This window comes from Mustelus asterias, chromosome 17 (assembly GCF_964213995.1).
Source record: "Mustelus asterias chromosome 17, sMusAst1.hap1.1, whole genome shotgun sequence".
NCBI classification, from domain to species: Eukaryota; Metazoa; Chordata; class Chondrichthyes; order Carcharhiniformes; family Triakidae; genus Mustelus; species Mustelus asterias.
Genome location: NC_135817.1, coordinates 72,417,114 through 72,433,668, shown reverse-complemented (window position 1 = coordinate 72,433,668; position 16,555 = coordinate 72,417,114). Strand labels below are relative to the sequence as shown.

General features: G+C 42.0%; 1 protein-coding gene across 1 annotated transcript in view; it reads right to left on the bottom strand.

Annotated features, from left to right (window-relative positions):
• Nucleotides 1-3,122: 3,122 nt before the first annotated feature.
• LOC144506609 (protein maelstrom homolog) overlaps nt 3,123-16,555 on the bottom strand; it is a 59,768-nt gene continuing 46,335 nt past the window's right edge. The window contains exons 9-12 of the mRNA XM_078232959.1: nt 11,385-11,447; nt 10,480-10,609; nt 8,559-8,640; nt 3,123-3,645 (exon numbers count right to left, since the gene is read on the bottom strand). Coding sequence (XP_078089085.1) covers nt 3,521-3,645; nt 8,559-8,640; nt 10,480-10,609; nt 11,385-11,447 — 400 coding nt within the window. The 3' untranslated portion in view covers nt 3,123-3,520. The remainder of the gene's footprint in view (nt 3,646-8,558; nt 8,641-10,479; nt 10,610-11,384; nt 11,448-16,555) is intronic.

Genomic DNA, 16,555 nt, shown 5'->3' with positions numbered 1-16,555 from the left:
GGTGGCCATTTGGCCCATTGAGTCTGTACCTACCACTATCTCACCCAGGCCCAATTCCCATAACCCTACATATTTACACTGCTAATGCCCCGACACTAGGGTCAATTTAGCATAGCCAATCAACCTAACCCGTACATCTTTGGACTGTGGGAGGAAACCCACGCAGACACGGGGAGAATGTGCAAACACCCACACAGACGAATTGAACTGGATCCCTGGCACTGTGAGGCAGCAGTGCTATCCACTGTGCCACCATGCCACCCTAAATGCCCTATTAGTTCCAGATCAACCAACGATATACTTCTTTCAACTCAGTCTTCTATATTAACTGCTCACAATGTGGTCTACTCTACATTGGAGAGACCAAACGCATGACACCTCTAAGTTTGCAAGCAAGATGCTGATTTCTGGCCACTTGCCATTTCAATTCACCATCTGGCTCTCATGCTCGTATTTAAGGCCAGCAAACTAGAAATTGTTGAAATGATGTAGGGTGTCAGAAATATCTTGAATGTAGGTGGTAAGAGACAGGATAAGGAAAGAAAAAAACTAAGTCAAAATAGGAAGAAATAATCCAGTGGGCAGGAGATCAGGCTGAAATGATGGGTCTATCAAAACAGTCCTGTTTGTAGATTTTGGGAAGGATTAGAGGACTATGAGATGGAGGGAAGATCGCCAGAGAAGTGGGGGGCTGAGGTCAGTAATGGTCCTGGAAATGATGGCTTGATGTTCAGTCATATTGGTCATGATCCAGGGAGAGGCAAAAAGTGTCTCAGAGTTGGCATCCAGCCTCCCTGAGGTAGAAGTCAATACGGCCGACAACAGCACCACCATTATCCACAAGATTGATAACAGAGTGCTGCAAGTTCAGAACGAGACATGTTAAGAGTGTGAGGGGTGCAGGTAAATTAAGAAGTCTGGTGTCACAGCAACTGTTCTCAATGAAAAGATAGTGGACAAGAGGCTAGAGGGAGGGTCCAGATGGAGGGAGAATATTGGAGACAAGTGAAGGGGTCCACTGAGCAGGGGGATGTCTCCTGCCCAAACGAGTGAGCATGGAGGTCAAAGTGACAAAAGAATACTTTAAAGCTGCGCCAAGCCTGAAATCTTTTGAGGTGGGGACATGAATCCTTTGCTAAGCACCGATGATTCAGCATCAGAGAGGGGAAGGTCAGAGGGTACAATGAATACACAGCAAAAGCTGGGATGAGAAGGGATGGGGTTAGATTCAATCCTTGAATTATGTCCCTTTACAGCACTGTGCACTACTTACACCATATGGACTGCAGTGATTCAAGAAGGTAGCTCACCACCTTCAAGGGAAATCAGGAATGGGCAATAAATCTGGCCTGGCCAACAATGGCCACATCGCAAGAATGAAAAAAAAGCTCATGTTCCTTAACACATGAAAGAAGAGAAAGTGTTTATTAAGGCATCAGATGAGGTGGAAAATAAAACTGGGGACCAGTTTCTGACATGTGTTGTTTCCTGAACCGAGGATTCCACCCCACTGTGAATGACACTGCCCTCAACTACATCCAACCCATTTCCCGCATTTCTGCCCTCACCCATTCCCATGCCTCACAGAACCATAATAGGCTTCCCCCTTGTCCTCACTTTCCACGCTGTGAGCGCCAAAAGATTATCCTCTGCCATTTCTAACATGATTTGGGGCGGCACGGTAGCAGTGGTTAGCACCGCTGCTTCACAGCTCCTGGGACCTGGGTTCGATTCCCGGCTTGGGTCACTGTCTGTGTGGAGTTTGCACATTCTCCTTGTGTCTGCGTGGGTTTCCTCCCACAGTCCAAAGATGTGCAGGTTGGGTTGATTGGCTATGCTGAAATTGCCCCTTAGTGTCCTGAGATGTGTAGGTTAGAGGGGTTAGTGGGTAAATATGTAGGGATATGGGGGTAGGGCCTGGGTTGGATTGTGGTCGGTGCAGACTCGATGGCCTCTTTCTGTACTGTAGGGTTTCTAGGTTCTATGATGTACCTGCATGCCAACCCTTTGCGATTCATGCAAGAGGACACCCAGATCCCTCTGAACTTCAGAGCTCTACAATCTCTCACCATTTAGATAATATGCTTCTTTTTTATTCTTCCTGTCAAAATGAAACTCTCACATTTGCCAACATTATATTCCATATTCTGCCCACTCGTTTAACCAATCTTTGTCCTTACATTCTCTTCACAACTTACTTTCCTTCCTATCTTTATTTCATCAGCATATTTAGCAACCATAACTTTGGTCCCTTCATCCAAGTCATTTATGTAATGTGTAAAAAGTTAAGGCTCCAGCACTGATCCCTGTGGCACACTACTTAGAAACTCATGTGTGGCTTCTCTTCATTTCCTGTTAGCCAGCCAATCATCCATGCCAATATATTACTCCCTACACCATGAGCTTTAATTTTCCTCAATAACACAAAACGATAGTGAACAACAGGCTCGATGGAGGGTCCAGGTGGACAGAGAGTATTGGAGGCAAATGAAAGGCTCCACTGAGCAGGGGGATGCCTCCTGCCCAAAGGAGAGAGCATGAGGTCAAAGTGACAAAATAATACTTCAAAGCTGCGCTGGAAATCTAAAGGCATCCACTCATTCACAGCACACGTGACTCCTTCAGAAAACTGGAGTATGAAACCTCCAGAAAACAAGACCATGAATTTCGGCTGCGAGTATTGAAGACGATGGAACTGCCTAGAAGTAGCTTGGTCTTTGAAGAATTTCGGAGTTAACTTTTGGTCTTTTTCTGCAGGGTAAAGATGAACCTTAAATCATTCTGTAGCAAGAGGATAAAGTAAAGTATTCTAGTAACAATCGTGCTTTTCAAGTTTACTTGTTTGTAAAGAAATTGGTCATAAATTCACAAATATACGGATAGACAAAATTAATTTATCTCATTCTGTTTCTGCTTGGGTAATTTTTCCTGCTTTGCTAAACAGGCAAAATCAAAAATTAGCATCAGCTCTTTGGTCTAGCATCAGTCAGCATGTTGTGAATGTAAGTAAAACAAACTTCCAAATAATTCTCAAATCTACAAATTATTGTACTAAAAATCAGAAAATATAATGCTCATTAATTTTTATTTATTTAACAAGTTTAACAGGAACAATCATTCAGAACACATAACAAACAAGAATTTAGGGCCATTTCTCCCACAAAAAATCTGCATATCTTTAGATAAACAATAGTATTTTTTAAAGACATTGTCCTCAATTTCTCATTGTCAAATTACATCGTTTGAAAATTGCAACAGCTTTTGAATTTTTTCGACCAAGATTTATCAATCTTATTACAAAGAACTGACTTTAGTTTGTTACAATCATGCAATTGGAATCATTGCAAATGCAAACCCCGATAAACAGTATGGTTTCTTATTGTGATATTGGGGTATTCCCACATCCGATGTAGTATTTATGCCAAATGCACAAAAAATATTAGCAACAGAACATCAAGTTAAAACAAAAGCTGTATTAAATGCTTTTCTTTTTAACAGTCTTGAATATTCTTAAATACATTTACTGCTTAAATCCTGGAGGTGAGCGGGATGGAAAATTTAGCCATGCAGCCAGAGCACCTCTTCCTCTACCAAACTGTGCTGCAATGGGATAATCCCTTAAATTGGGTGCGGAAACACTTTTATCTGTGATATACAAAGATATTATTCTGTTAAGCTACAGATTGTACCTTCTATTCAATAAACAATGCAATTTCATGCTCAAATGATTGTGGATCAAAACTAACTACAGACAAATGACATGTTTGAAGCTTTTTGTTTTGCACTCATTAGGGCACTTCGCAAGAATACCAGTACAAGGGGCAAACAACAATTTATACTGTACAAAAGAGTGTACCGACTGGTTGGCAAGTGTACACTGACTGGTAGAGGTGTTGCCATGGAGAATGTACCAGCTGATGGTGACTGACAGTCAACTGCCAAGACTGGTTTGAAATTTAACCCAGGCAGCTTGATCCCGAGACCAATGAGTCAGCAAAGGGCTGTCATTTTATCCGAAATAGGTGGAATGTGTTTACACGTTCTGTCTGTAAACAATGGTGCCCTATGTATTAATATATGTAGCTTTCAGTACACGCAAATGCACTACACTGCGAGCCCGACTGACAATCTCAAATTGGTTGTTAGCGCAATTTTTAGCGCACAAAGAATTATTTAGTAAATGTTGTCCAATTGCAGAATCACATCTAATGTTGCAAATGGTGTTTTGAGTTTTGCACAATCTTGTTGGGCACAATCTGTACCTTGCCTGTTGTGAATAGGGACAGGGACATGCTGATTGATATGATCCATCAGTCTTTAGAATGTAGTCTACATACACTGGCACTGAAAAATACTACATTACTCATTTATGTGATAAGCAGAACGTCTTTTTGGCTTGACAGCAGCATCTTGTTGGCAGCAAGTACCACTCAGGTTGCTATTGCACAGAAGCAGCGCCAAACAACTAGCTTTGCTCGCTGTTCAGATTTTTGAGATACACTGCCCTTCCAAGGTAATCCAAGGTAACTGGCCACTTTTCAGGGCCCAAAGTGACCATTTGGTCAATTCATTTTGTGCAGAACTGGTCAGAAGACATGATGGGGCACACAAAAGACATCACTTCTGTGCGTCTTGGGCAGCCCATACATACGCAACAGCAGCAAGCCATGAGGACAAAGCCCACACAGCAGCTCATCACTTTCACTCATGTCCGGCAAGCATTGTTTTTAAAAACTTACTTTCGAGCAACACTCTCAGGTCATGTTGAATGCCAGTCCAATGGATACAAATTTGGACCCATCATTAACAATGGCATGCACTTTGCTGATATCATAACCCTTGTTAAGGCTGACTATTCCCATCTCTTCGTCAGGTTTACTGATGTGTAAGTCAGGGTTGGTCTTAAGACCTCGCAAAGCTGTGAGTGAACGTTGCAAGTGAACGTTGGACAGATCATTCAGAATCCTGCAATAGGCAGCTGCATGTAATAATTTCCTTACATGTCTTAATGGATTCTATTTTATATTCAAATCTACTTTGAGATGGAGCAGTCAAGTGAAATCCCCTTGAGAAATCTGCCAGGGGTTCCCTACCATGGTGTACTGCAAGCCTACCTTCACTGGTTAATTTGGGTGTTGGGCTTCTTACACTTCCACACACTATAAGACTGATCTCATCAGCAACCTTGTAAATAGGGCCCGAGCCATTTGCTCGCCATACAAGCTTGATATTGAAATAGGGTCATCCTGTTGTACAATGGCTACTCTGATCAGATTTAGAACTGTAAATCACAAAAGCTCATGGACAGTAGTACCAAGGCTGTCATTTCAACCCTGAAAAGTACCCAATCTGCCTCAGGTTACACTGGAAGGGCAAGATATCCCAAAAATCTGAGCAACAGGTGAAGGTAGCTGTTTCACACTGCTGTTTTGCAGTAGCGACATGAGTGGTATTCACCAACAAGATACTGCCGTCAAGCCAAAATGACATTCTGCCTGGCACAGGAATAATGTGATATATGAATTTCAGTGCCAGTGTGATGCTAGGTATGTAGGCCCACATCCAAAGAGTGGCAGGGAATCGTATTAAACAGCACATCCCAGTCACTGTTTGCAATGGGCAAGGTACAGACTGTAGCAAACAAGCCCATGCTTGCAAACTGAAAACACAGTTTCCAGAATTAGATGCGATTCTGCGATTGGAAATTTGCTAAATAATCCTCAGTGTGCTAAAAATTACATTGACAACCAATTTAAGATTGTCACTTTGGCTCATATTTGGTGCTGGAAGTGATATACACGGGGCCCTGTTGTTTACAGACAGAAAGAACACAAACACATTGCGCTTTTTTCAGCTAAACAAAATAAATGACAGCATTCGCTGACCCATTCCAGAGGGAAAAAATCAGGGTCAAATTACCTGATTTAAATTTTAAACTTGACAGTTAACTGTTAGGCATCACCAACGTGTATTCTCCACAGCAATAACTCTACCAGAGTCCACTTGCCAATCAATCAGCTCTCTCTTCTCTCAGTATAAAATGTTCCTTTCCCCTTATACTGGCAATCTTGTGAAGTGTTCTGATGAGTACAAAACGAAAAGTTTCGACAATACTCCACGACCACTAATTCTGACAAATCACCAGCCCCTACGAGAACTAAAAAGTGATTCATCATTACACAAATTAAACATACCATTCTAAGACCATGTAGATTATTTATTAAAATCTTGTCTCAAGTTTTTCATCATTGGAGCAGTGCGGAGAGAAGAAACATGTACATTTATTTGTAATTGGGGAAAACCATTTATTTTCACTGATTTTGGAATATTTACAGAACGTTGAAGTAATTTATCTGGGTTGAAGTCCATCTGCCACTTCTCCGCCCAGTCTTGCATCCTATCTATGTTCCTCTGTAACTTCTGACATCCCTCCAGACTATCCACAACCCCACCAACCTTCGTGTCGTCGGCAAACTTACCAACCCATCCCTCCACTTCCTCATCCAGGTCATTTATGAAAATGACAAACAGTAAGGATCTCAGAACAGATCCCTGGGGCACACCACTGGTGACCGACCTCCAATTAGAAAAAGACCCATCTATACCCACTCTCTGCCTCCTTTGGGCAAGCCAGTTCGGGATCCACAGGGCAGCAGCCCCTTGGATCCCATGCCCTCTCACTTTTTCTAGAAGCCTTGCATGGGGGACCTCATCGAATGCCTTGCTAAAATCCATATAAACCACATCTACCGCTTTCCCATCGTCAATGTGTTTAGTCACATTTTCGAAGAACTCCACCAGGCTCGTAAGGCACGATCTGCCTTTGACAAAGCCATGCTGAGTATTCTTGAGCATACTAAGCCTCTCTAAATGCTCATAAATCTTGTCCCTCAGGATCTTCTCCATCAGTTTACCAACCACTGAGGTTAGACTCACCGGTCGGTAATTTCCTGGGCTATCCCTATTCCCCTTCTTGAAAATAGGAACCACATCCACAATCCTCCACCACCTCTCCCGTCTCCATCGACGACGCAAAGATCATCGCCAGAGGCTCTGCAATCTCTTCCCTCGCCTCCCACAGTAACCTGGGGTACATCCCATCCGGACCCAGCTACTTATCTATCTTGATGCCATTCAAAGATTCCAGCACAACCTCTTTCTTAAAGTTTATAGCTGAAAAAAGCCATTCACAACCAAATAGCCAATTCAAAAATATATGGTGGCCATGACATTCAACAAATAGATGTCTTAAATTCTATCAGGGGGTGAGGTGTCACTGGCTAGGTCAGCATGTATTGCCCATTCCTAACTGCCCTCAAGAAGATGGTGATGAACTATGTGATATAGGTGCATCCACAGTACTGTCCAAAGATGTGCGGGTTAGGTTGATTGGCCGTGCTAAATTGCTTCTTAGTGTCCAGGGATGCTTAGTTTAGAGGGAGTAGCAGGGTAAATATGTGGGGTTACCGGGATAGGGCCTGGGTGGGATCGTTGTCGGTTCAGACTTGATGGGCCAAATGGCCTCCTTCTGCACTGTAGGGTTTCTATGATTCTATGTTAAGAAGGGAGTTCCAGGATTTTAACCAAACAACAGTGAAAGAACGGTGATATATTTCCAAGTCAGGATGATGTGTAGCTTGGAGGGGAACTTGCAGTAGGTGGTGTTTCCATTCTATCTGCTACCCTTTTCCTTTGAGGAGGTAGAGGCCACAGGTTTGGAAAGTGCTGTTGAAGGAGCTTTGGTGAGCTGCTGCAATACATCTTGTAGGGGGTAAACACTGCTGCCACTGTGCATCAGTGGTGGAGAGACTAGATGTTTAAAGGTCGTGGATGGGGTACGAATCAAATGGGCTGCTTTGACCTGGTGAGTGTCAGGCTGCTTCAGTGTTGTTGGAGTTGCACTGCTCTAGGCAAGTGTAGAGTATGCCATCACACTTTTCACACTTGTGCCTTGTAGATAGTACAGGTTTTGCGAAGTCAGGAGGGGAGTTACTCACTGCAGAATTCCCAACCTCTGACTTGCTCTTATAGCCATGGTATTTACATGGCTGGTCCAGTTCAGTTTTGGGTTGATGGTAATTCCCCAGATGTTGATAGAAGGGAATTCAGCAATGGTAATGCCATTGAACATTAAGAGGATACGGTTAGATTCTCTCTTGTTGGAGATGATCATTGGCTGACCCTTCTGTGGCACGCATGTTACCTGCCATTTAACAGCCTGAATCCGAACGTTGTCCAGGTCTTGCTGCATATGGACATGGACTAGTTTGCAGCAGGTGCAGAATCTTAATTATTTTGTTCGTGATGAATCACTACTTCTCATAACTCATCAGACAGAAATTTGATTTTTTACTGAACTGAGTAAAAGTTCATTTTTTTAAAAAAATTGTCCACCTAGGTTAAATGGGAAAATTGTCCACCTAGGTTATGTGGGAACAAAGCTATTAAAAGTCAATGTTTTGAGTACATGATAATTTCCATATTTTATTTGCACTAAATTGAAATTTAGGATAACTAAAGTAGTTTTTAAAGACTCAGGAAAAAAAAATTCAGCTCACCATTGGAGACACTAGAAGCTGTAGCTTCAATGGGCAAATGGAAATATCGTCTGGGCACATTATTCTCAGTGGGTTTTGACTGCTATTAAGAAGATCAGAAAATTATTTTCAATGTTATATTTCTTTTGCTAAACAATTCATTTAAAAGTCCTCGCTGATGATTTACATCATCTTCCCCTCCTAAATTACAATATTTTCTCAAAAACATTCTGGGCTCCAGTTCCAATGACGCTTGCCCAATTAGCTACATCTTACCCAATTAGTCATTAGTTTTTGGCATGAAAATGTATAGAAGGATTGCCATGAGAGCCATCACAATAGAGCCTAATCTCAGCTTTAGCAAAGGTTTGCTTGTATTTTCCACTTGGAAGATGCAGGAAATCCTGTTTAATTCTTCCTCTTGGTGGGATTCATACTGCTATCCCAGTACAGATCTGCTGAATCAGCATAGATCATGAATTGAATCTGGAGCCTTTCTAGTCTACATCACTGCAACTGTAAGTTTATCCAGCGAGCCATCAGGATGATTATGTAATAGATCTCAAAAATAACGTCTTAATATATAGTGCCAGCAATCTTCCTGACAGATTTATTTTTATTCTGGATATCTCTGGGAAGCTCACTTTTAACACTTGATGAAAACACAGAACATCGAAAGTGTACAATATGCTTGAATGAATCTGACTCCCAGTGACATGAGACTTGTTTTTAATCAAAATTATTTTTTAATTTGGGTGAAGGCCTGATGGTGGTAGAAACTTAGTAATAGCAACTGCAACATTAGGCACATTAACTGAAATTTGTGATCAAACAATTTCCCATTAGACAATCAGTAATAACATGACATCTTTGTTTCTTTCCGCGCTCATTTCTATGGTCTCGGGATGAGAATTGTGACCAGTTCTGCATTGAAAACTAACACTCAGTAATACTGGGCCAAAATGATCTTGGATTCTAAAGGAAGCCCCCCAACACCCAGAAAAGATGCTTTGCTTGTCCTATATTTATTAATTCTATTTTCCTTTAAGTTTGCATGGGATATGGGTTTCTCTGGCAAAGCCAGCATTTGTTGCCCATCACTACTTGCCTTTGAACTGAGTACCTTGCTAGGTTCTTTCAGAGGGCATTTAGGAGTCAACCATATTGCTGTGGGCCTGGAGTCACATGTAGGGATAGCAGATTTCTTCCCTTAAAAGGACATGAGCGAACCAGATGGGTTTTTACAACAACCCTGCATAGTCACCATTACTGAGACCAGCTATATATTGACTAGCTATATATTCCTGATATCTTCATTAATTGAATTTAAATTCCACCAGTTGAACCATATTCCTGGAGCGTTAGCCTGGTCTTCTGCAATGATATTACCGCAATACCAACTTCGCTCCCTAATCTTATTTCAAAAAGATGTTAGCATTTAGAATCCATTTTAGGGGGCCGGAGGTGGTGGTGGGTGGGGAAATCAAGATAGCAATGATCTAGAACTGTTGAGGAATTTTCAAATTATTATGTAATAATAATGGTCTTTTATTCAAGGAACACGTTCATAGCTCAAAGGCAGAATTGCAGTGTAATTTATATTGCGGTCAACATTTTTATTCCAAAAAGGGAGAAAGATCCACTGCATTTTACGCTTAAAATCAATTTGTCTGAATATCTGACCACAAAATAAGTCAGAAAAATATGTCACACCAACTGAAATTATTGAAGGAATACCTGGTAGTCATGAAAAGAAGAGAAAATCTCAGCAAGTCCGGCAGCATCTGTAAGGTGAGAAAAGGGCTGAGCTTTGACAAAGGGTCACCTGGACTCAAAACGCCAGCTCTTTTCTCTCCTTATAGATGCTGCCAGACCTGCTGAGATTTTCCAGCATTTTCTCTTTTGGTTACAGATTCCACCATCCGCAGTAATTTGCTTTTACCTGGTAGTAATGGTCCAGTACTAACACTTTAGGATTCAACTTGGTGCCATAAGTCAAGTCCTTTTTTGGGATGTGTGCTGATGTAATCTGAAATTTATAGATGGAAGCCAAAGAATCACTGATGCAATACCTAAAATGAACAGTAAAGATGATCAGATTTGTTTTTGTGGCTGCAGTAACCACTATTTTATTGAAATAACAGAGCAATATAATACCTTGACTAGAGGCTACCAGCACATTACAAAAGAATGCTGTAATAAATTGTGGATATAACACAAAAAAATACCCAAATATATTAATTAGAGTGGAAAGACTGATTGGTGCTGCACTGAAATCAATTATTTTATCAAAGCTGCTTTTATCCACTAGAATTACGATTTCAAAATTACTATTTTGTATTATATCGGTAAATAAATGGGAGGAAAAAGCCTTTCAGTAGTGCCTTATATAGTAAGCACTGAATACCGGATTACTTTTTGCATCGATTTATAACTCCCCAAGTTAGATAGCCTTTTGTGGATTGTGATTTAAAATGGTCATTTACTACTTCTCAGAAAATGTACCTGATGCATTCTTGCATCTCCTGTGAGTCATGATTCAGAGAGATCGGATGTAACTATTAGGAGAGGATGTCATTGGCAAACAAAATGTTTGCAGTACCATGTTTTCTTACAAATTGGATTTAGATGCAAGTACTGCTTGCTGCAAGCGATCACAAATCAAATGAAAATGTCCAATAATTCAAGAACACAAGGAAATAAATATTCTGGGGTACTGAATGAAATGTTGTTAAAAGTGATGCAAGCTCCTAAAATACCATGCCCCTACGGAATACCTTCCCAAATTCTACATAGAACAATTACAACCAGCAACTTTCCTGGAGAAAATATCAGGATCTCACTTACGCATATTTTTTGGTTGTTGCTAAGGCACAGTACACCACGTCATGCTCATCATGCCATTTACACCTTAAGGGGGAAAAAAAAAGAAAAACAATTATAGGCTCAATAAAATCCTAAGAATCACACTGACATTATGCCTTATTGAAATTCAACATTTTGCATGACATAATATTACATCATGCTGAAGAGTGAAGATAACATGTTGCAGGTTGTAATCAGCTAGATTTCTAAATAAGTCTTAAGAAACCACTGCAGAAGTGTCAGCCCTTGTCCAACAAGTACAAGATTCTTGCTCCTTGTGCGGATAAGAGGGGGGGGAACTGTAGGAAGGATGAGTAAACTGACTGTGTCACCGTGGTACGAGGAGATGTTCAAGTGGGGTGAGAAAAGACAGACTTAGTCGTAGTTGGGAATAGTATAGTTAGGGGACTAGACACTGTTCTCCGTCGCCAGGATTGAGTCTCAAAGGCTGTGCTGCGTGCCCGGTGTCAGGGTTCAGGACATCGGCTTTGGGCTGGAGAGGAACTTGCTGTGGGAGGGGGAGGATCCAGTGGTCTGGTCCATATAGGTACAACAAGGAAGGAGGTTCTCTGAGGAGTTAGGCACTAAATTAAGAAACAAAACCTCCAAGATAATAATCTCTGGACTATTACCTGAACCACATGCAAATTGGTAAAGGATACATAAAATTAGATAGATGAATACGAGGCTCAAAGACTGGTGTACGAAAAGTGGGTATTGGTTTGTGGAACATTGACATCAGTCCTGGGGAAAGTAGAGGCTGTGCTGCTGGGACAGCCGACATCTGAACCATGCTGGGACCAGTGTTCTTGTGGACCGTATAACTAGAGAAGTAGAGAGGGCTTTAAAATAGAGTGGGGGTGAGGACTCAGTTGCTTGGAAAATTGGGAAGTCAAAGTTAAAGGTAGGAGTGCAGGTTAGTGATCAGTCCGAGTGTCAACAGAAACTTGCAGATAGGAACAGATCATATGAACATTAAGTTTAATTATTAGTGTCACAGTAGGCTTACAGTAATTTCATTGCAGTGTTAATGTGACACTCGCCTGGTCACCACACAGTGGCGCCTGTTCGGGTACACTGACGGGAGAATTTAGCATGGCCAATGCACCTAAACAGCATGTCTTTCGGACTATGGGAGGAAACCCCTGCAGACAAAACAAGAATGTACAAACTCCACACAGACAGTGACCCAAGCCAGGAGTTGAACCCGGGTCTCTGGCGCTGTGAAGCGGCAGTGCTAACCACTGTGCCACCTTGGTTAGAGCCTATATTACAGCAAGGACTCATACAAAAGCCCTAACTATGAGGGAGGAGGGTTCCAAGATCGGAAGGTTTAAAAATATCAGGCACATGGGGGAGCGGTGGCACAAGATAGCAAGGGAGAAACTTGACTGTCAGTGTGACAAGCCAGGGCAGAAAACGTAAACAAAAATGTGCACCACAAATCCAGTTATAGAGTCATGGAGGTTTACAGCATGGAAGCAGGCCCTTCGGCCCAACTTGTCCATGCCGCCCTTTTTTTAAACCCCTAAGCTAGCCCCAATTGCCTGCATTTGACCCATATCCCTCTATACCCATCCTACCCATGTAACTGTCTAAATGCTTTTTAAAAGACAAAATTGTACCCACCTCTACCACTACCTCTGGCAGCTTGTTCCAGACACTCACCACCCTCTGTGTGAAAAACTTGCCCCTCTGGACCCTTTTGTATCTCTCCTCTCTCACCTTAAATCTATGCCCTCTAGTTTTAGACTCCCCTACCTTTGGGAAAAGATATTGACTATCTAGCTGATCTATGCCCCTCATTATTTTATAGACCTCTATAAGATCACCCCTCAGCCTCCTACATTCCAGAGAAAAAAGTCCCAGTCCATCCAGCCTCTCCAATAATATTATTGGCAAGGTGCTGGAGTCAATAAGACCATAAGACATAGGAGCGGAAGTAAGGCCATTCGGCCCATCGAGTCCACTCCACCATTCAATCATGGTTGATTTCAACTCCATTTACCCGCTCTCTCCCCATAGCCCTTAATTCCTCGAGAAATCAAGAATTTATCAATTTCTGTCTTGAAGACGCTCAACGTCTCGGCCTCCACAGCCCTCTGTGGCAATGAATTCCACAGACCTACCACTCTCTGGCTGAAGAAATTTCTCCTCATCTCTGTTCTAAAGTGACTCCCTTTTATTCTAAGGCTGTGCCCCCGCGTCCTAGTCTCCCCTGCTAATGGAAACAACTTCCCTACGTCCATCCTATCTAAGCCGTTCATTATCTTGTAAGTTTCTATTAGATCTCCCCTCAACCTCCTAAACTCCAATGAATATAATCCCACGATCCTCAGACGTTCATCGTATGTCAGGCCTACCATTCCTGGGATCATCCGTGTGAATCTCCGCTGGACCCGCTCCAGTGCCAGTATGTCCTTCCTGAGGTGTGGGGCCCAAAATTGCTCACAGTACTCCAAATAATCAAAGAGGATATAGCTAATCATTTTGGAAAGCGGAATGCAATCAAATCTCGTCAACATGGTTTTATGAAAGGTAAGTCATGTTTGACAAATTTGCTCAAACTCCTTGAGGATGTAACAGGGAGAGTAGATAGAGAGGAACTGTAAATGTACTGTATTTAGATTTCCAAAAGGTATTTGACAAGGTGTCGCATAAGAGGCTGGTGCATCAAGTAAAAGCCCATGGAATTGGAGGAAGTGTGTTAGCATGGATTGAAAACTGGTTGTCAGACAGAAAACAGCGAGTTGGAATAAATGGATTGAAAGATGTAACTAGTGGAGTACCGCAATTGTTCACTATTTGGAGGAATGAACACAACGTAAGGTTTCCAAATTTGCCAATGATACAAAGATAGGTGGAAGGGTATGTTGTGATGAGGATGTGATTCTGCAGTGGGATACAAATAAACTGGCTGACTGGGCAAAATCCTGGCAAATGGAGTTTAATGTGGGGAAGTGTGAGGTCATGCAATTTGGGGGGAGAAATCAAAAGGCAGATTATTACCTAAATGGAGACAGACAGCAGGTGAGTGAAGTGCAGAGGGATACAAAATTGGCTTCAAGATACAAAATTGGCTTGATGACAGAAGCCAGAGGGTGGTTGGAGAGGGTTGTTTTTCAAAGTGGAGGCCTGTGACCAACGGTGTGCCTCCGGGATCGGTGCTGGGTCCAGTTATTTGTCATTGATATTAATGATTTGGATGAGAATATAGGAGGCATGGTTAGTAAGTTTGCAGATGACACCAAGATTGGTGGCATAGTGGACAGTGAAGGTTATCTCAGATTGCAACAGGATTTTGATCAAGTGGGCTGACGTATGGCAGATGGAGTTTAATTTAGATAAATGTGAGGTGATGCATTTTGGTAGATTGAACCAGGGCAGGACTTACTCAGTTAATGGTAGGGCGTTGGGGAGAGTAGAGATCTAGGGGTACGTGTTCATAGCTCCTTGAAAGTGGAGTCACAGGTGGATAGAGCGGTGAAGGAGGCATTCAGCATGCTTGGTTTCATTGGTCAGAACATTGAATACAGGAGCTGGGACGTCTTGTTGAAGTTGTACAGGACATTGGTAAGGCCACACTTGGAATACTGTGTACAGTTCTGGTCACCCTATTATAGAAAGGATATTATTAAACCAGAAAGAGTGCAGAGAAGATTTACTAGAATACTACTGGGACTTGATGGTTTGAGTTATAAGGAGAGGCTGGATAGACTGGGACTTTTTTCTCTGGAGGGTAGAAGTCTGGGGTGAACTTATAGAGGTCTATAAAATAATGAGGGGCATAGATCAGCTACATAGTTAATATCTTTTCCCAGAGATAGGGGAGTCTAAAACTAGAGGGCATAGGTTTAAGGTGAGAGGGGAGATACACAAAAGGGTCCAGAGGGGCAATTTGTTCACACAGAAGGTTGAGAGTGTCTGGAATAAGCTGCCAGAGGTAGTCGTAGAAGCGGGTACAATTTTGTCTTTTAAAAAGCATTTAGACAGTTACATGGGTAAGATGGATATAGAGGGATATGGGCCAAATGTGGGCAATTGGGACTAGCTTCGGGGTTTAAAAAAAAGGCAGCATGGACAAGGTGGGCCGAAGGGCACGTTTCCATGCTGTAAACCTCTATGATTCTATCTATGACTCTAAGTGTCCTTGTGCATGGATCATAAAAAGCTAGCAAGTAGGTCCAACAAGTAGGTAAGGCAAATGGCATTTTGGCCTTTATTGCAAAGGGGTTGGAGTTAAAAAATATGGAAGCTTTGTTGCAATTGTACAAGGTGTTGGTGAGGCTGCATCTGGAATACTGCATACAGTTTTGGTCCCCTTACCTTAAAAAGGATTTAGTAACATTGGAGGCAGTCCAGAGGAGATTCACCAGGCTAATTTTTGCAATGAGAGGGTTATTTTGTCTGGAGACGAAATAGCAGGGTCTGTATTCCTTGGAGTTTAGTAACTGATGACCTTATTCAAACGTATACTGAGCCTGAGGGGGCTTTGAAGGGTTGATTGCAAGATGTTTTCCCTATTGGGGAGTCTTGAACAAGGGGACATAGCTATAAGATAAAGGGCCAGGTCATTTAAAATTGAAGTGCATGGAAATTTCTTCTCGTAGAGGTGGTGAATCACTGGAATTCTCTGTCCAAAGGGTAATGGAGGCTGGATATTTAGAAGAATTTAAAGTAGAGGTGGGTAAATATTTGATAGACCGAGGAATAGAGGGCTGTGGGGAAGTGCCTCAGGGAAGGAGTTGAGGCCAGCATAGATCAGACATGATTGTACTGAATGGCGGGGCAGGCTTGAAGGGCCTGATAGCCTACTCCTGCTTCTATTTCTTGTGTTTTTGTGTAAAACTGATGAAATGAACATATAGAGAGCATCAACAAACCATTGATTCACGTTTAGAGGCACATTGATCATTCCTTCCATAAATAAACTTAATGCAGTTTAATGTTTCATTTCAATTTTCAGAGATGGTGACACCGTGGCAATGTCTTTCAACTAGTAATCCAAAAGACCAGGCCTTGGAGACATGGGTTCAAATCCCACAATGGCAGATGGGGGGGATTTGAATTCAATTAATAAGGTCTGGAATTGAAAGCTAGTCTTAGTAATGGTGACCATTAAGCTACCATCTATTGTTGTAAAAACATATCTG